General features: G+C 64.3%; 2 protein-coding genes across 6 annotated transcripts; both read left to right on the top strand.

Moving 5' to 3' along the window:
• The first annotated feature begins 445 nt into the window (after positions 1 to 445).
• NDUFS8 (NADH:ubiquinone oxidoreductase core subunit S8) lies at positions 446 to 4,778 on the top strand. Of its 3 annotated transcripts, none has more exons than XM_028118031.2 (7): positions 446 to 542; positions 1,866 to 1,923; positions 2,028 to 2,078; positions 2,635 to 2,724; positions 2,822 to 2,994; positions 4,374 to 4,502; positions 4,588 to 4,778. In XM_028118031.2, exons 2-7 carry the CDS (start codon positions 1,866 to 1,868, stop codon positions 4,717 to 4,719), a joined length of 633 nt encoding a protein of 210 aa, XP_027973832.1. In that variant the 5' UTR covers positions 446 to 542; the 3' UTR covers positions 4,720 to 4,778. The 3 variants fall into 3 exon arrangements, with proteins under 3 accessions (XP_027973832.1, XP_027973831.1, XP_027973833.1); XM_028118030.2 differs by lacking the exon at positions 446 to 542 and adding an exon at positions 724 to 816; XM_028118032.2 differs by lacking the exon at positions 446 to 542 and adding an exon at positions 846 to 1,028.
• Positions 4,779 to 7,165: 2,387 nt separating this feature from the next.
• Positions 7,166 to 18,117, top strand: TCIRG1 (T cell immune regulator 1, ATPase H+ transporting V0 subunit a3). 3 transcript variants are annotated; one of them, XM_028117928.2, is made up of 21 exons: positions 7,166 to 7,246; positions 8,385 to 8,449; positions 9,652 to 9,772; positions 10,131 to 10,209; positions 10,976 to 11,196; positions 11,280 to 11,365; positions 11,588 to 11,714; positions 11,805 to 11,887; positions 11,976 to 12,069; positions 12,156 to 12,368; positions 13,010 to 13,154; positions 15,001 to 15,140; positions 15,222 to 15,379; positions 15,463 to 15,553; positions 16,171 to 16,289; positions 16,398 to 16,611; positions 16,901 to 17,023; positions 17,146 to 17,250; positions 17,335 to 17,452; positions 17,709 to 17,886; positions 17,972 to 18,117. In XM_028117928.2, exons 3-21 carry the CDS (start codon positions 9,656 to 9,658, stop codon positions 18,045 to 18,047), a joined length of 2,487 nt encoding a protein of 828 aa, XP_027973729.1. In that variant the 5' UTR covers positions 7,166 to 7,246; positions 8,385 to 8,449; positions 9,652 to 9,655; the 3' UTR covers positions 18,048 to 18,117. The 3 variants fall into 3 exon arrangements, with proteins under 3 accessions (XP_027973729.1, XP_027973731.1, XP_027973730.1); XM_028117929.2 differs by lacking the exon at positions 7,166 to 7,246 and adding an exon at positions 7,271 to 7,350; XM_028117930.2 differs by lacking the exon at positions 8,385 to 8,449 and having other exon boundaries at positions 7,179 to 7,246.
• The last annotated feature ends 655 nt before the right edge of the window (positions 18,118 to 18,772 follow it).

The raw sequence follows: 18,772 nt of genomic DNA, 5'->3' as shown, positions 1-18,772 counted from the left end.
ACTTTGCGGCTCTAACGCTTGGGCAAAGTTCCTAAACTAGTCCGTGCCTCAGTTTCCCCATCAGGAAAGCGAGAATAATCCTCCACACAGGGCTGCCGGGTAAGGGTTTAGCACCGAGCAGGCACGGCTCCCGCGGAATCACCGCCGGCCACGATTCTCTACACCGTCATCAGAAGTACCCCGCAGCTACCCAGCTTCTCTCCTCCCGCCCAGGGCGCCAGGTCTGACCCGGAGCTGCTTCCTAAGCCACGCCCCGAACGTCCCGCCTCCAGTGGCGCGGGAGTCCTCGTTTATTGGCCTCTCCAATCCAACATGGCGGCGCCCGGCGCAACTCCAAGAGTCGGCTCTCCCCTAGCCAATCAAAGGAAAGATGCTCTGGATCCCGCCTCTTTCAGCTGCGCCACTGGCCAATCAAGCCACACCAGAAAAGATGAGCGAGGAAAAGGTGAAACCAGCCGGCCCAATGGCAGCGTCTCCGAGTGTAGGCTCCGCCTCTCGGCGGACAGGCCGCTCAGCAAGGGAAGGAGCGAGAGCGCTTCAAGGTAGGTGTTGGGGCTCAGCTGTTTAAAAGCCGGGCCTGGGCGGGGCGGCGTCGGGGGCGAGTGTGGTGGCTCTCCTCGGCCCCGCCGGCTCTGCGGCCGGGCTTCATCTCGGCCTGCTCAGGGCTGGCGGTCCAGGTGTCCTTCAGCGTGCAGCGGGCGGACCCGGGAGCCGGCACCGCCAAGGCGCATGCCCCGCCCGCGCCCGTGGGGTCGGAGGTCATGGGGAAGGTCCGGGAAGGTGTCAGGCTGCAGGGCGCTGGCGCTGGAGTCAGCGGTGAGAGGAGGGGGGCCCGCGGGAAGTCATCTGTCATGGGAGGGTCACTTGAGCTTCGGCTAGATGCCAGGCTCTGGGCATGTACAACCGCCTTGGCTCTCATGAACCCCATATAACAGATGAGAAAACGTGCAAGATGACCTCACCCGCCCAAGGTCACTTGGCAGGCGGGGAGACCGTTCCAGAAGGAATTTGATGGTGGGGAAAAGAAGGTGATCCCGAGGGTTATTAAGCCTTTAAACGGTTTCCGGCGCGGGGGAGGGGGGGCGGAATGTGGGTGTAAAGAGAGGAGTCTGGCCTGAGTTCACGTACTGGTCCCACACCCCCCAGTGTGTGTGACTTTGGGCAAGTCACTTAACACGGCTGAGCTTCAGCTTCTCATCTGTGCTTCTCGTGGGGTCCTCGTAAGGACCAGATGACAGTGTGTGTGACCCCCTAACACGGTGCCTGACACCGTGAGCTTTCAATCCTGGTGACTGCTGGCAGTGTTATTTGGGTCAGATCCGGGGAGGATGAACAGGGGAGGGGGGAGAGAGAGAAGGGATGGATTTTAAACATTTCTTAAAAGGTGAGATAAGATGGGACACGGGGCGGGGGAGGGCCTGGGTGGCTCAGTCGTTAAGCATCTGCCTTCGGCTCAGGTCATGGTCCCAGGGTCCTGGGATCGAGCCCCGCATCGGGCTCACTGCTCCACAGGGAGTCTGCTTCTCCCTCTGCCTGCCTCTCCCCCGCTTGTGTTCCCTCTCTCACTGTGTCTGTCTGTCAAATAAATAAATAAAATCTTTTAAAAATTAAAAAAAAAAAAGAAAGGACACGGGGTCCACAGGTACTTCCTAACTCTTAGCCCCAGCTGAGCTGGGTCAGGTTTGCAGGGCTGGGAGGTGTCGCTCTTGGGAGCAGGGAGGCCTTCTGTGCCTCGGTTGGGAATGGGGGTAAATCGGAGACCAGGTGACACAGCAGCACTGAGGTCCGGGCTCCTGCTGTGCCAGAGTTCCTATGGGGACAGGCCTGGGACCCACCCGTGCCTCCCTCCCTTTTCATGCCTGCAGATGCGCTGCCTGACTACCCCAGCACTGCTTCGGGCCCTGGCCCAGGCTGCACGTGCAGGTAGGACCAAGGGGGCCTTTCCTGGGGTGCAGGGCGGCGGGGGGAGGGAGCCCAGTCTCCTGACCCGAGGCTGCAGCTGCACAGTGTAATCCCTCCCCTTCCAGGGCATCCCACTGGCCGGAGCCTCCACAGCAGCACAGTGGCAGCGACCTACAGTGAGTCCTGGGGCACCTTGACCCTCAGGCTTTCCTGATCATGAACCTGCCAGAGGCAGAGGTGGAGGCCTAGGTTCTAGTCCTGCCTTTGCCAGAGGCTCCCCCTCGCTGAGCCTCTGTTTCTACTCTGTGCGATGATCAAGATTGAATATGATTCATGGGGGCAGGGTCTGTCAGTGAGGGGGTGGGGAGCCTTCCCTGCGGCCACACATTGAGCTCAGAGCTCCCTTGCGTGGGACAGGGAGGGAGCTGCCAAGTGTGAGGCTCGGGTGTCCATCCTGTGCCAGGACCTCACCGCCCAAGCCCCTTCCCACCCCCCTCAATTCCTGGGCTCGGACGGCTGCCCACACACCAGGAGAAGTGGGCAAGGACTGCCCGGAGCCAGAGACAGGCCCTGCAGGGCGCTTGCTGAGGCCGGAAGGTTTGATGAACGAACAAGCCCTTGAGGCCCAGCTGGAAGGAAGACGAGGCCCTATCTCCCTGAGTTGGATTCCTCAGGGACATGGGCACATGAGAGACCCTGCCATGGCCCCTTCTAAGCCCACCGTCCCTGCAGAGTTCGTGAACATGCGGGAACCCTCGATGGACATGAAGGCGGTGACCGACAGGGCGGCTCAGACCCTGCTGTGGACTGAGCTCATCCGAGGTGGGCCCTGGGGGAAGGGGGCTTGGCAGGACGGGGGGGTGGGCGTGGATTGTTAGGGAGGAGGGGCCCCCACCCACCGTGCACCTGCTGCCCACAGGCCTGGGCATGACCCTGAGCTACCTGTTCCGGGAACCTGCCACCATCAACTACCCATTCGAGAAGGGCCCACTGAGCCCTCGCTTTCGGGGAGAGCATGCGCTGCGCCGGTATCCATCGGGAGAGGAGCGCTGCATCGCCTGTAAGCTCTGTGAGGCTGTCTGCCCTGCCCAGGTGAGCCCCCAACCCCTGCTGACTGCCACGCTGGCTCCTGCCACTCACGGGGGAGGCTGCAGCCCTGAGCAGGCCACATGACACCTGTGGGTCCTGCCATCGGGGATCTGGTCAGCGGCTTGACACCTGGGCTTGGGAGCCACACGGTGGTACCTGAAAGTCTCCACTCTCGCCCTGAACGCAGCAGTGGCAGTTTTAGGATCTCTGTGTGTGTGCCTTTCACCAGCCCCAAGGACACACATGCTGCATCTGAGGCCCTCACTGCCCCCGGTTGCTGCTCCTTTGAGCACCCAGCATTAGTTCTGTTGGAGGGCCCTACACGGAGTCCCCCCCGGAGTTAGGACCTATGAGTGTAGGAACAGATCCAGTTGGGGCGCCTGGGTGGCTTAGTCGTTAAGCGGCCGACTCTTGGTTTCGGCTCAGGTCATGATCTCAGGGTCGTGAGATCGAGTCCCACATTGGGCTCTGAGCTGAGTGTGCTTGGATTCGCTCTCTCCCTCTGCCCCTCCCCCCTGCCCCCTGCACGCGCTCCGTCTCTCTCTCTCTCTCTCTCTCTCTCTCAAATAAATCTTTAAAAAGAAAGGAAAGATCCAGTTGAGGCTCTCGGGCAGACCGATGGGCTGTGGCCTTGATGTGTCTGATCCTGGAGTGCAGGAAGAGCCCCAAACTGCCATAGCGGTGACGGCCTGCAGGCCATGAGCACCTGGCATGGACCAGGCACTGTTCCAGCTCATGACTGACTTTTACAGCAACTCTGAAAGACGCAGGGGTTGTTTCCCCCATTTTTATAGAGGAAACTGAGGCACAAAGAAACAAGGCTACCACCTAAGGTCCCACTGAATAGTGGGCATTACACTCCTGGGGACACGAGGGCCTTTGGCAAACCCCCTTTTAAACATCCTTCCGGCCGTGGGAGGCCCCAGGCCTTCTCACTGCTGGCACAGGCCGTACCCAGAAACTGAGGGTTAAGGGCCTACCTCGAGTCTGGGCTTTGCCCCTCACTTGCTGTGTGGCTTTGGGAAGCTCTTCAACTTTTCTGAGTCTCATCCATGAAAGGGGGATAACGATGTAAATGGGTAGGTTGTTCAGTATACGACGACCAGCAGTCGAGCAAGTCCTGGGGACACCCCCCTCCCCCCCCGGGGCCACAGGTGCTGCAGTGAACACAGCAGGCTACGGCCCTCCCCTCGTGAGACCTGGTCTCTCCGGCAGGAGATGCCGGCGGTTAACAAAAATAGCAGCTAGGGCAGTGTGACAGGGGTCTCTTGGGAGAGGCAGTGGGAAGGGCACATCAGGCTGAGAGCGGGTGGCAGGTCTGCTCTGGGGCCCTGGGGTGAGCCCCCGGGAGCAGTCAGGGGCGCCCGGTACCCCTCTCCCAGGCCATCACCATTGAGGCCGAGCCGCGGGCCGATGGCAGCCGCCGGACCACCCGCTACGACATTGACATGACCAAGTGCATCTACTGCGGCTTCTGCCAGGAGGCCTGCCCCGTGGACGCCATCGTCGAGGTGAGCGGGCCTGGGGTGGGGAGGGGCCGGGGGCAGAGGCTCTTCGGGGGGTGCCTAACGGGGTCGCACCTGCACCCGCCCACAGGGCCCCAACTTCGAGTTCTCCACCGAGACGCACGAGGAGCTCCTGTACAACAAGGAGAAGCTGCTCAGCAATGGAGACAAGTGGGAGGCCGAGATCGCCGCCAACATCCAGGCCGACTACCTCTACCGCTGACGCCCCCCGTCCGGCTGGCCCGCAGCCCCTGCCGCCCAATAAAAAAGCTCTGCCCTCCCGCACTGCCTCTGTTGTGACTCGGCTGTCCAGGCCGGGGCGGTGCAGCCTGGCTGCAGCCCGGGGGTCCCTCCCCTCGCAGGCCCTTCAGGGTTGCCAGCGGAGGTGACCTGGCCTTCCCGTGGGACTCTGGGGGCCATGGCTGGGCCGCCAGCCCCCTCTGCCGCACACACTTCTTCCTGGGCATACTCCCCAAGGCTCAGTCTCGGGTCTGCTGTCGCCACGATCGTGAATGTCCAAAGGGGAGGGCCACGCACAGCTACGGCCCTACGGCTGTCGAGTCTCCTGAGGCTTCGGGAAGAAGTCCAGCGAGTGGCGGAACCTCAGAAAGGCCAGGGTGTCCTGTCCTTGTTGGGGGCAGGGAGAGGCCTACTCCAGGGCAACAGTCACAAGGAGGTGACACAGGCCCTGCTGCCCCTGAGCTGGCCTTGCCTCATCTCCAGCCACATCCCCTTTCTGCCCCAAGTTCCCCAGAGCCGACTGTGGCACTTGGCTGCTGCGCTCAGAACTTCTGCTTTGTGATCCCGGCAGCGGTGTGGTTCTCTGCGGGCCCGTGTGCTAGCCCAGTGCGGGTGGAGCGGCAGAAAGCCGCCCCCAGGACTCGGTGCCAGGCACCGTGAAAGGGCTTCAGCCTGTCCCCAGCTGTGAGCACACTAGCTCAGAGAAGGGAAGCGACTTGCTCGGGATCACACAGCATGTGTCCCACGAAAGCACTAGTTCAGGTCAGGGATCTGGGCCCCTCCTTGCTTCTCCATCGTTTCCAGAAGCACTCTTGACCAAACACTAACCTCCTGTGATGCTTTGTCTAAAGAAAAGAGAGGAGGGTGTTCCCTGGACCAGTCAGCATGGGAAATGCCCCAGGTGCCCTCTTTCCTCAGATAGGCACTACGTGTGAGCACATTCAAGGCTCTGAGAAGGCCTGTAGCAAAGAACCCTAGCCTTCCTCCAGCTCATTCCCTTTGTTCATGACTGCTGACACCTGGGCCGTCGTCCTGGTGCTGAAGTGGTCCAGGCCCTGCCTGGGCCCCCACAGCCTAAGGAACAAGGCGCAGAGGTGAGAAATGAGTGCAGGACCCGAAGGGAAGAGCAGAACCTAGGAAGTGTCCGTGTGCCCAGCCCCCTGCTGCCCTAGTGGCTGTGGGAGGCAGGAGCCCTGCAGTAATGAGACGGGCTTGCAAATCCTAAATCACCTCTAACCGCACTTTTCCCAGATAGAACCAGCATTAGCTAATTGTCATGGAGCTTATATTTGTACACAGATAGAACACATTTGTTAAAAATGGGTCAGACTATCCAGCTCCTGACTTGGTTCTTTCCCTTTCTGACTTGTCAGAAACTTTGTGTGTGATTCAGGAGGGGCCTTCTAACGCCATTTTGTAACAGCGGGGTTCCGGTTTCCCCTGCGCCAGGAAGTATTGACCTGAGGCCCCCGCTGGTGCTCAGTTGGGTTGTGTTGAGGGTCTCCCCCCCGGAAACGGACCTATGATGCCCCAGAACTGGGTCTCCCCATTTTTCTGAGGATGTTGACCTTGGCTGTAACTGTTTCCACCCCCAGCTCTGGGGCTCTGTTTGCCCACAGCTCCCCTACCCCTCAGAGGACCCTGCCATGTGAGGTTCAAGGACCACCAGAGCTGGGAGGCCCCCCCGTCCCTCCCGTCCCCAGTGGGTATGGTCCTGGCCTGTCCAAAGTGCAGGCAGCTGGACATTCGTGAGCCTCCGTTCAGGGGTGCTGGGACATGACCAAGCGGGGAGCTCATTAGCAAAGTCACTGGGACACCCCCAGCCGCAAGACGAGCAGCAACTACCATTGGGTGCCCTGCCCTGAGTGGAACAACACAGCCACGGCCCAGCCCTCAGTGTCCCGGTGCCATTGAGGAAAAATGCCCAGAGAGGGGCAGCATCCACCCAAGGGCACAGAGCCCTGGGCCTGGAGCCTAGGCCCCTATCCTGGGTGGTCAGAGGCAGGAAGGTGTTAAGGACCGGGTGCAAATGCGGCCTCAGGAAAGGGGTCCCAGAGGTGGGGAAGCGGGCTGGGGACACGCGGCTCTTGGACCCCAAGCCTCAGTGTTTTGGGGTCCCATCAGCCAGCCCTCTAGGTGGCGGGGGGGGGGGGGGGTGGTTCCCATCCTCGAGCCCCGGAGGCCTCCCGGCCACGTAGGCGGGCGCAGTCGGCGCTACTCCGAGTCTCCGCTCGGGTCTCCCGGCCTCCCCGCGCCCCCAGGGGTCCCCCAGCCTCCTGTGAGGAGGCGAGGGCGGGCGGGGTAGCTGCCCGAGTCCTGCCTCCCCGCCGGCCGCTCGCGGGACTCGGGCGCCCCTCCCCACCAGGCCCGGACGGGACGGGGCGGGGCTTCCGTGGTCCCGCCCCTTGCGGCCCCGCCCGCCGGGTAAAGTGAGTTGCGTGGGCGCCGCGGCCGGGAGCGCAGAGCCGGGAGCGCAGAGCTGAGCGGCGGCGCGTGCGGCCGACCCTGGGGTGAGTGTGCCCCAGCCGGGGTCTGCAGAGCCCCCCCAGCTCCGTCCGCCACCCTCGCTTCGCCCTGCCCCGGGAAGGGGTTCCTGGAACCCCCGCCCAGCTGGGTCAGTGCATGCGACTCGGTCTGCCGGCCTGCCAGTTGTCGGGCCTTGGTGGGGGCCGCAGTGGCGACGAGGAGGAGGTGGGGGAAGGGAAGAGGAAGGGGAGGATGAGGAGCTAACAGCCGCTAACTACTGGGCCCAACTCTGCCCGTCCTGGTAGTGCTCTGGTGGCGCTCAGGGCTTTCTCTGTGGCATCTTCCTCGGAGGGAGGGACCCATTCTACAGATGAGGAAGTTGAGGCCCACCCAACTAGGAGGAGGCAGAGCTAGAGGCAAGTGGTGTCACTCTAACTCTAGAGCCTACCGGTCTGCAGTAAGGGAAGCAGCAGGCCCTCTCCTCCAGCCCAGCTCTCATCATCATGGATCAGGGGCTCAGAGGAGAGATCTGGTGGGTTCCTGAAGGAGGTGGGGGGGGGATAGAGTGAGGAGGGGGCTGCAGTCTTGGACTCTGAAGGCCACAGGACTGAGGAAACTTCATTTGCTCCATTAAAAGGAGTGGGGTGGCCCCTGGCTTGGGTAGGGGCCAGGGAGGGGGGGACGGGTAAGGGGTGAGCCAGTGGAGTCCTCAGATGTGGGGGAGGGGTCTGAGCAGGTCCCTACACACCCCACCCACCCCACCCAAGGGTGTTCCCGCCCAGGGGACTTGCCCAGGCCAAGGCCCTGTGAGTGAGGGGTACCAGGCTGGATTTGCCACAGCCTGGGGCTGCTGCACCCCCTGGGGCCCCAGACCTGGTTCCCTACAACACCCTCATCTGTGCAGCCCAGCCTTTCAGGGTGCAGAGAACAGGGCAGAGAACAGCCCTCCCCTGAGCCCATACTGTGCACTGGGACTTCCAGACCTGCCTCCGGCCTAACTTGGCCACCAGCTGACCACCTGATCCCAGACCTCACCTCTCCAAGTGCACTGACCCGTCCATTGAAACTCTGTAAAACGAGGCTACAGGGTCCTCTTTCCCCAGGATTGCTGTTAGGTTTCAATGAGGTAGCATGGTGAAGGGTTACCTGGAGGCTCTGCTTTTTTGTCATCTCCTCACTCAGGTCCTGTCTCTCCTGGGGGTGGCCAAGTCCCATTTACCCAAAGAGGAAGTGGAGGCCCAGAGAAGGTGAGAGACTCCCCCAGGGACACACAGCCAGTCACAGCTTGAGCCGCACTCTGGAGCCTGGTCCCTGGCCCTCTGGGGATGGAACCTAGCTCCTCCTGCCCACCCTTCCCTGTCCGGGGCCCAGTACTGCTGCGGTCTCCGGCTCCCTCTCTGCCTTCTCTCCTCTTCCAGGCTGGGGCCGGGGCTGCATTCCCTATTTAGACTGAAGGAAACCAGGCCCAGGGGAGGAAGTGACCAGCTGGGCAGGCCCCCGCCGGCCCAGACAGCAGGCGGGGCACTTTGGCGCCAAATGGTCACCCTCAGTTGGGGACCTCACCCGTGCGCGGTTCCCTTCCCTGACACTTTGAGAGCTAAGGAAACTGAGTCCCACAGAGGGGAAGTGGCTGGCCCCGGGCCCCAAGAGCAGTGGCTGTGGAGTCCTGGCTCATGGCTGGGGCATCTGCGGGGTATTCCCCCGCGGCGTCTGGGCAGGGCCCCGCCGGGCCGTCCTGCCCATGTCAGCTTCCACAGTTTCGCTTTCGTGGGTTTCGACACCTGGAAGGCTGTTTCCGCCCCTATTTGGACATCGGTCGCCAAGCAGTCCAGGCCTCGGTGGAAGGTTCCCCCGCCCTCAGGCCTCTCTGCCCTCAATGAGGCTCCCACCCCCTCAGCACACACAGACACCTCAGGGAGGGAGGGGGGCTCCAGCTGCCGGGGGAGGGCAGGGACAGCCCCATCCTCAGCCCCGGCTGTCTGCTGTCATGGATGGACACCCCTTGGTGCAGAAGGACAAGGGTTCGTGGCCAGCCGAGGGCTGTGGCAGTTAGGAGGCCGGCTGCTGGAGGCGACCCTTGGCCTGGGGCCCCAAGGATGGGTAGGATCTAGGGTGAGGGCAGGTCACAGAGGAGAGACAGTGGCCACCAGGGCTCGCGGTGGGTGCCTGGGACCGGGCAGAGCCAGCCGGGAGAGAGCTTGGTGGGGGGTGCTGTGGGTCAGGCCGTGAGGTCGGCCAGGGCGGGCTCCACTCACAGCTGCACCACTTACTTCGTGTGGGACCTCAGCACCCCTTCGAGGCTTCCCGGGCCTCAGTTTCCCCATCTGTCAGACGGGGTTGGTAGCAGGACCTTCCATGGATCGTGTGAGCTGAGGTGGACAGAATTCCTAGTGGAGGGGGAGCTGTCTGGCCTGCCCTGATGAGCCTCCCGCCCCGGCCCGGCCCGCAGGACCATGGGCTCCATGTTCCGGGGTGAGGAGGTGGTGCTGGTCCAGTTCTTCCTGCCCACATCTGCTGCCTATTCCTGTGTGAGCCAGCTTGGCGAGCTGGGTCTCGCGGAGTTCAGAGACGTGAGTGGGGCCGGCCAGGCGCGGGAGGGGGCTCGTCCTGACGCTCCCTAGATGGTATACCACCTCCTCCCCAGAATGGCCCTTGCTCGAATGCTGGCAGCCCCTGCCCTGGGTACGCGGCTCTCTGAAAGGCCAGCCTTGCGGCCGAGGCCACCTTGCCTCCGGGGCCCTGTCGCACCCTCCCCGGAGCACGCAAAGCCTGGTCTGTCTCCAGCTGGGCGTCTGGAGGATCAGGGCGTGTTCGGCACCTTTCTGGGGGGAGGCAGCTATGGCCCACAGAGAGCCAAGCCTGGGCCCCTGGGTGGGACCTCCCTGGCCCCCTCCCCAGAAATCTGACCCCTCTGTGCGGCAACCACAGCTCAATGCCTCGGTGAGCGCCTTCCAGAGACGCTTCGTGGGGGATGTTCGGCGCTGCGAAGAGCTGGAGAAAACCTTCAGTGAGTTGGCCTCAGGCCCCCATCCCAGGCAGGCTTCCTGGAGGAGGTGCCAGTCGAGCTTGGCCTGAAAGGAAGAGTCCTGGCCCCCCAGGTAGAAGACAGAAAGGAGGTCCAGGCCAGGCCCTGCAGAGCCAGGACAGGGCAGCTGGGGTCCGTGGGGTGCTCTTGAGAATGGGGCTCACTTGGTAGAGGCCTCAAAAATTGCATGAGGACCTAGGAATTCATCCAGTGGACGCTGGGAAGCACTGTGGTTTCTAAGCAGGGGAGAGGCATGGACAGAGCTTTCTCTGCTACAGATGGACTGGGGTGGGCAGAGGCCGGTATCCCGGGTCAGGTGCCCCAAGGAGCCGCTTCTTCAACCCAGGCAAGCCCCGCCCAGGAGGAGCCTATGAGAGGGGAGAATAGAGCACATTCGTTTAACGGTTGGTTAGCTTGACGGATAGCTTTTAAGTCATCAGGCAGGGGGTATGTGGACCTCCATGCACGTTCTTGTCCTAGGCCCCCAGTGCTCGGGCCAGCCTGCCTGGAACACCACTGTGGGACCCAGGCCCTGGGCGGGGCAGTGGCCAAGGGAGAGCAGGGAGGGAGAGCTCACGAGGAGGAGAGCGGACGTTTGGGGATAGAGGTTTGGCCTGGGTTTTTTTGGGGGGGGGGTCTTGGACTCAGCGGCCAGGTGGGGAGTTTGGGGCAGTTTGGGACCCCTTAGACATGAGCTGGTGTGGGCCCCCCGAATGGCCCCCCCCGACGCCCATCGCTCTGCACCCAGTGTTCCTGCAGGAGGAGGTGCGGCGGGCTGGGCTGGTGCTGCCCCCACCCGAGGGGAGACTGCTGGCACCCCCGCCCCGTGACCTGCTGCGCATCCAGGAGGAGACGGATCGCCTGGCCCGGGAGCTCCGGGACGTGCGGGGCAACCAGCAGTCCCTGCGGGCCCAGCTCCACCAGCTGCAGCTGCACTCCGCCGTGCTGGGCCAGGGCCACCACCTCCCGGTCAGCACCAGCCCCGGGCAGGGGGCAGGGGGGTGCCAGGCCCCCATGTGGGCGCGGGGCTCACAGTGCCTCTTGGCCCGCAGTTGGCAGCTGCCCCCATGGATGGGCTCTTGGAAAGAAGCCCCCTGCTCCAGCCCCCAGGGGGGCCCCACCAGGACCTGAGAGTCAAGTAAGTAAGGGGCGTTTCAAGCCCTTTCCTGTCCGACTCCTCGTCCAGTGCTCTCCCCCTCCACCCTCAGACTGCCCCCAGCCTCCTCCTTCAGGCCCAGAATCTCCCTTGCTCGTGGGGGTTTCTCCTCTTCTGGCCCAGCCTCGGGCTCCGGCCTCCTCCCGGGGAGCAGGGCAGGTGTGCCTGCTTGACCTTCCTGAGCATGGTGGCCCGGCCCGGCAGCTTTGTGGCAGGGGCTGTGAAGCCCACCAAGGCCGCTGCCCTGGAACGCCTGCTCTGGAGGGCCTGCCGGGGCTTCCTCATCGCCAGCTTCAGGGAGACGGAGCAGCAGCTGGAGGACCCGGTGACGGTGAGGGCTGGGGAGGCCCGGGCCGGGGGTGGCGGGGGGGGAGGGGCGGGGGGCAGCGGGACTCCCGGTAAAGCGGGCCCCCTCCTGCAGGGTGAGCCTGCCACGTGGATGACCTTCCTCATCTCCTACTGGGGCGAGCAGATTGGGCAGAAGATCCGCAAGATCACAGACTGGTGATGACCCTGGTGCCCCGTCCCCGGCCCTGCACGACCAGAGCCCCCTGCCCGCCCCCCACTCACCCGGCCCCCTCCCCCCCACCAGCTTCCATTGCCACGTGTTCCCGTTCGTGGAGCAGGAGGAGGGCCGCCTCGGAACCCTGCAGCAGCTGCAGCAACAGAGCCTCGAGCTGCAGGAGGTGGGCGCCCGCTCGCGGCCCTGGCTGGACGCCCCACAGGCCCCTGGCCGCAGCCCGCCCTCCCTCACCCCCTGCTCTGGCCTCAGGTCCTGGGGGAGACGGAGCGCTTCCTGAGCCAGGTGCTGGGCCGGGTGCAGCAGCTGCTGCCGCCGTGGCAGGTGCAGATCCGCAAGATGAAGGCGGTGTACCTGGTGCTCAACCAGTGCAGCATGAGCGCCACGCACAAGTGCCTCATTGCCGAGGGCTGGTGCGCCTCCAGCGACCTGCCCACCCTGCAGCAGGTGCTGCAGGACAGCTCGGTGAGTGCGGTGGGGGTGGGGCTGGAGGGGGGTCTCCCGCGCTCCCCTTCTCCCAGGCGGGTGCCAGCTCCCACCTCCCAACACGCTTCCAGTTCCCGGGCTCCCCCTCCCTCAGGGAGTCTGTCCTGAGGACCCTGGCCCAAGCCCTCCCCCTCCTGCTGTCCGTAGCCGGAGGAGGGGCCAGAGCACCCGGGAGGCCGGCTCAACGGGCACTGGCCCCCCCAAGATCTTGGGCCACTGGAGGGAGCCTCAGGCCACTCATCTGTGAAATGGGTGTGATGACCCTCCCGGGGTCGCTGTAGCGTGCATACCGGCAGGCTGCTGGTGCCTAGTAGGTGCTCGCACGTGGCAAGGGGGCTCCCTCTCCTGGGCCACCTGGATAAGCAGCATACTCCTGTTTGCCAAGCGAATTCTGGTCCAGCTGATCTTGGGCTCTCCCTAAACCACCCTGAATTGGGGCAGGTGGGGCTGGTGGTCCTATTTCACAGAGAGGGGAGAGGGGAGGGCCTGTCCCAGATCTCCCGGGTGCCTGCCCGGTGAGCCCCGCATCTCCAGCTGGGCCTGCCTGGGGGGTGTCAAAGGGCCCCTGAAGGTCTCCCACCATCAGTCTCATCTGTCTGTCTGCCCCTCGGGTGCCCCAGAGTGAGGCGGGTGTGAGCGCCGTGGTTCACTGCATCCCCTGCCGGGAAATGCCCCCCACACTCATCCGTACCAACCGTTTCACGGCCGGCTTCCAAGGCATCGTGGACGCCTACGGCGTGGGCCGCTACCAGGAGGTCAACCCCGGTGAGAGCCGTGGAGCCCCCAGCCCAGGAGGGCGGCATCTCCACACTGGGCCTGTCCTGCCCACTTAAGAAGCACACTCCCATCATGCTGGGGGGCAGGGGGAGGCATCGTGCAAGCTTTATGTTTTACCCCCAGCAACGCCCCCGCGTGTCCCCCCCCCCCCCCGCCCAGTCAAGCTTACAAGGGATCCAGCACAAGGTTGTGCAAAGAACAGGCTTTGCAGTAGGAAGGGCTCAGGTTTGAGGTCTGACTCGCTTATCCTGGCCCATTTCTTAGTTTCTCTGAGCCTCTGTTTCCACATCTATAACATGGGAATAAGAGTTCGGCCCTCAGAGCAGGCTGGGAAGGTTGACAGATTGCAGATCAGCAGTCCACGAGGCCACAGTCAGTCTGCTGAGCTGCTTCGTCCGGCCCCACTGTGTGTTTAAGAAGTTCGACTTGGGTGCTGTCAGGTTCTCCCGGAAGCGGGCCCTGAGTGGGGGGAGTCTGGCGCAAGTGGTCTATGAAGAGAGGTGCTGCTGGGAGAAACTAGTAGGGAAGCAGCTGAGGGGTGGGGAGTTGGGAGGCAGGCAGGGGGCTGTGTGGCATCTGCCTGTCACCTGCCCAGTTCCGCTCCCTCCAGACGGGGCTCTCCTTGCAGCAGGCTGGCTGCGGTGTGGTCAGTGGCCCAGGGCGCCCCCCGTGTCACTGGGTGGGGACCGCAGTGGGTCTCATCCCAGAGAATGGGTGTGGGGGGTGAGCCATGGTGGGGCCCATTTTCGGAGTCATAGGCCAGGGAAGGGGCTGGCATCCGCCGGCGGGCTAGAGGCAGGGCGCTCGGCCCCCCAGCGCGGTACGGGCTGGACATGAGGATGGACCGTGAGGCCGAGCGAACGATGACCAGGGTCACGTGCAGTCCTTTGGGGCCTGCCGTGCCTGCAGGGTCTGCGTCGCAGAGCTTGGCCTGGCGCCCCCATCCTGTTTCACATGCTCGTGGTTCCTCTGTGCTGGCAGAGGCTGGTCCGGTTAGAACAAGCCTGATCACCAGATAGCCACGGTTTGTGAGGCTGATGATCAGCTACCAGGCCTCGGGGCGTTCACTTCAGGGAGGTAGCAGGCGGCTCGGGCTGCTGTAACAAAGCGCCACAGATGGGGGCCCTTAATAGGTGTTTCTTGTCTCCTGCTCCGGAGGCCGGAAGTCCGAGATCCCAGCGTCAGGTGCTTCCTTCAGGGGACACAACTCCAGGGGGCCCTCTGTTCTGGGCTCGGAGACAGCCAGCTTCCTGCTGACATGGCGGTGGCCTCCCAGTGAATGGGTCTGGGGACCTTTACATCTGTGAAGATCCCGCCTCCACATTTGGGTCACCTTCTGAGGGGCTAGGACCCCAGCTCCTCTTTTCGGGAGGGACACGACTCAGCTCGGAACAGGGACGCGCACTCAAGTCCTGTAACTCCCATTAGGGATTTGGCCCATTTTACTGAAGGGAAAGTGAGACCTCAGAGGCGACATGACCAGCTCGGCTTTCTGGAACTTGGCACGTGCCAGTCAGGACGGCCATGGGCTCTCTGTCCTTCCTGAGCTTCTGCTTACGGCTCTTGCAATAACCCCGGCGGGAACTGGTTTACACTGAGTGCTGCAGCCCGCCAATCCTGCCCCTGGATAGACTCGCACACAGAGCCCTAAGGAGTTAAGAAGTCGGAGTGTTGCTGCCTCCGGTGTACAGATGGGGAAACCGAGGTTCAGAGAGGCTGAGTCCCTAGCCCATGGTCACACAGCCAGGACACGCAGTCTGGCGTCCCTGCCTCGCCACGTTTCCCCAGGTCCCAGCTGTGCACATCTCCGACTGCCTGGCCCCTCTGCCCGCAGCGCCCTACACCATCATCACCTTCCCCTTCCTCTTCGCCGTGATGTTCGGCGACGTGGGCCACGGGCTGCTCATGTTCCTCTTCGCCCTGGCCATGGTGCTCGCGGAGAACCGGCCAGCCGTGAAGGCGGCGCAGAACGAGGTGAGCGGGGGGGCGGGGGCATGGGGGGGCGGGGAGGGCCAGGGCCACCCCACCCCCTCACGGCGCCCCTCCCCCCCCCAGATCTGGCAGACCTTCTTCAGTGGCCGCTACCTGCTGCTGCTCATGGGGCTGTTCTCCGTCTACACCGGCTTCATCTACAACGAGTGCTTCAGCCGCGCCACCACCATCTTCCCCTCGGGCTGGAGCGTGGCGGCCATGGCCACCCAGTCCGGCTGGAGGTGAGGCCTGGCCGCGGCCCCCGCGGCCCCCACGGTCCCCGCGGCCCCCGGCAGCCCCTGACCGCCCGCCCTTGTTGCCACAGCGACGCGTTCCTGGCCGAGCACCCGCTGCTCACCCTGGACCCCGCAGTCAGCGGTGTCTTCCTGGGACCCTACCCCTTCGGCATTGACCCCGTGAGTCCCGGCCACTTGCTGTGGGGGGCGCGCGCAGGTGGGAGGGCCGGGCCGGGGCTCCTGTGCTGACCCTGACCCAACCTTGACCCTGATGCTAACCCTCGCCCTCGCCCTCCTGCTGCATTTGTGAGCCCCTCCCGAGGGCCTGGCCTGGTGCCAGGTGCGGGAGGTGCGGGACTTTACAAGGACGAGGGGCCCACCTTGCAGCAGCCCCTTCAAAGCAGAGAGGAGTGTGTGGCAGCGAGGGCAGCGCTGGCTTGCTCGGAGCCCGCCAGACTGGGCACCGTCATGTGCTGTCCGCACGCCAGCACGTGCTACCGTCCTGGTGACAGTGCTGCGAGGTCCACATTAGCGCTGCTCCCATTGCACCAATGACGCAGGGGCACGGGAGGTCACATGGGCAGGGGCACCTGGTGGGGAGGAGCTGGGGTTTGGGCCCCTGGTTGCCTGGCCCGTGTGGGCACTCCACCTTTCCCTTCTGCTGCCCTGCTGTGGGCCAGCAGGTGGCAGCTGGTGCCGCGGCGCCCCCCCCCCCCGCCCCGGGGGGCAGAGGGGCTGCCAAGAGGGACGTGGGCAGGGAGGCCCCTGCATGACACCCGTCCCTCCTGCCACCCCAGGTCTGGAGCCTGGCCGTTAACCACCTGACCTTCCTCAACTCCTTCAAGATGAAGATGTCTATCATCCTTGGGGTCACCCACATGACCTTTGGGGTGGTTCTGGGAGTCTTCAACCACGTGTGAGGGCCTGGGCTCCCGGGGAGGGTGGGGGCCCCAGGCCGGGCACCGGGCCAGGTGGGACCAGGGTCGCCCGGTGGCTGACCTGGTGACACCCCCCCCCCCGCCAGGCACTTTGGCCAGTGGCACCGGCTGCTCCTGGAGACGCTGCCCGAGCTGATCTTCCTGCTGGGGCTCTTTGGCTACCTCGTCTTCCTGGTCATCTACAAGTGGTTGTGCTGCTCAGCCACCAGCGCTGCCTCAGCCCCCAGCCTCCTCATCCACTTCATCAACATGTTCCTCTTCTCCCACAGCCCCACCAACCAGTCCCTCTTCCCCGGGCAGGTAGGCCGGGGCGGGGGTCCTCGTGGGCACCTCATCTGAGCGGCAGGATCCTCATCTGAGAAGCGGGGATGCAGGCCTGAGGCTGTGAGCTGGGGAGGTCGAGGGATGGTGGGAAGCCCCCCTTGGGAGTGGTGCCCTGGGTGCCGGCCGCTCCTCCCCCAGGATCCCGGCTTAGCGAGGGGCCCTGGGGGCGGGGGAGCGGGCTGCAGGCTCTTGGGGCCCCGAGCTGGGCGCGTGGCTTGCAGAGGGCACCCTGACTCGAGCCGCCGCCCCCCCCCCCCCCCCGCAGGAGGTGGTGCAGTCTGCACTGGTGGTCCTGGCCCTGGCCACCGTGCCCGTCCTGCTGCTCGGCACACCCCTGTTCCTGCGCTGGCAGCACCGCCGCTCACTGAGGCCCACTGGCCGCCAGCCGGTAGAGGCTCGGGGTGGGGAGGGGGGCATGTGGGGTGATGGGAGGTTCGGCCCCACCCTCGCCACCTCTCGGCCTCCTGAGGGGCGGGGGGCCTGCTGACGCTGCCTGCCCCCCACCCCCAGGAAGAGGACAAGTCCGGGATTCTGGACTCCTCCGATGCCTCCGTGGCTGGCTGGGGCTCTGATGAGGAGAAAGTGGGGTGCCCGGGGGACAGAGAGGAGGCCGAGGTGGGTGTGGCCTTCCCCGGGTGTGTGTGTGTCGGGGGGGTGGCTACCAGCCCGGCTTGGCCCTCACCGCCACCCACCTCCCAGTTTGTGCTGTCCGAGGTGCTCATGCACCAGGCCATCCACACCATCGAGTTCTGCCTGGGCTGCATCTCCAACACAGCCTCCTACCTGCGTCTCTGGGCCCTGAGCTTGGCCCACGCCCGTGAGTGTGCTGGCCCCCGATGGGCGGGCTGGCCATGGGTCAGGCCCTGGCTGCCTCGGACGCTCGAGCTGCTGGCTGGGTGGCCTGGGTGGGTCACTGCTCTGGGCCTCAGCATCCCCTCTGTAAAGTGAGGATGTTGGAGGAGGCCCCTCAACGGCCCCACGGGGGCGGAGGGGGGGAGGTTTTCAGGCTGCCACGGGGGCCAGGTGGGGACCCCCTGGGCCCTGGCCTCCACTGCTGCCCCCCCGATCCCCAGAGCTGTCGGAGGTCCTGTGGGCCATGGTGATGCGCGTGGGCCTGCGCATGGGCCATGAGCTGGGCGTGGCGGCCGTGGTGCTGGTCCCCATCTTTGCCGCCTTTGCCGGGTTGACCGTGGCCATCCTGCTGGTGATGGAGGGGCTCTCGGCCTTCCTGCACGCACTGCGGCTGCACTGGTGAGCTGGCCCACCTGGCTGGCCCCGGGCTACACGAGGGTCGGGGGAGCCTGCCCCTCACCAGCTCTCCCCTTGTCACCCCCAGGGTAGAGTTCCAGAACAAGTTCTACTTAGGCAGTGGCTACAAGCTGAGCCCCTTCACCTTCGCGGAGGAGGACTAGCGCCCACCTGTGGCCACGCCCAGGCCCCTGCCCTTACCTACGGAGACAAGAAATAAAGATGGACTAGGAACTCTGTTTTGGTCCTGTCTGCAGTGCCAGGGCCTGAGCCCCGGGCCCGGACTGGTCTCCCCCCATGAGACTCGGGTCATGGACTCTGTGCCTGGCTCACATTCCTTACGCTCTCCCGTGCAGCTGAGCTTGTTGTGGGGTGCAGTGGGGTGGGAGGCCCTGGTCTAGGAGCTGGGGCCTTGGGAAGTTGGGGAGAGGCCATATGAGCACATCTGCAGTAATCCCAGAGCCTTGGGCTGAAGGGGGGGGGCAGAATGAGGACCAGGGAGGGATCTTTCCAGCACATTCTAGTTTTTGAGCTCCCCATCCCTGGAGATGTGCAAACTGGCTGTAAGGGAATGTTCGGGATACTCTGGGCATGAAGGGTGATGCCCGGCACGATGGTCCAGTATTTCCATGCCCTGGTGCTGGCCCCACCCCAGGCACTCAGGACGGTCTGAGGCAGGGAGCAGCCCGGGACGCCAGAGCCTGACCAAGAAGCGGGGAGAGGGGGACGGACACACACACCCCCCCCAGCAAGGGGAGGCTGTCCGAGGGGGATGGACACACACCCACACCCCCACACACCCACACCCACACCCAGAGAGAAAGGGCAGAGGCTGTCCGAGCACACGCGCGCGCACCCACCCACCCACACCCACACACATACACACACA

Source organism: Eumetopias jubatus, unplaced genomic scaffold (genome assembly GCF_037043125.1).
Source record: "Eumetopias jubatus isolate StellerSeaLion01/CBP00866 unplaced genomic scaffold, mEumJub1_p1.0 scaffold_13, whole genome shotgun sequence".
Lineage (NCBI taxonomy): Eukaryota > Metazoa > Chordata > Mammalia > Carnivora > Otariidae > Eumetopias > Eumetopias jubatus.
This window is presented reverse-complemented; position numbering and strand designations above follow the sequence as displayed.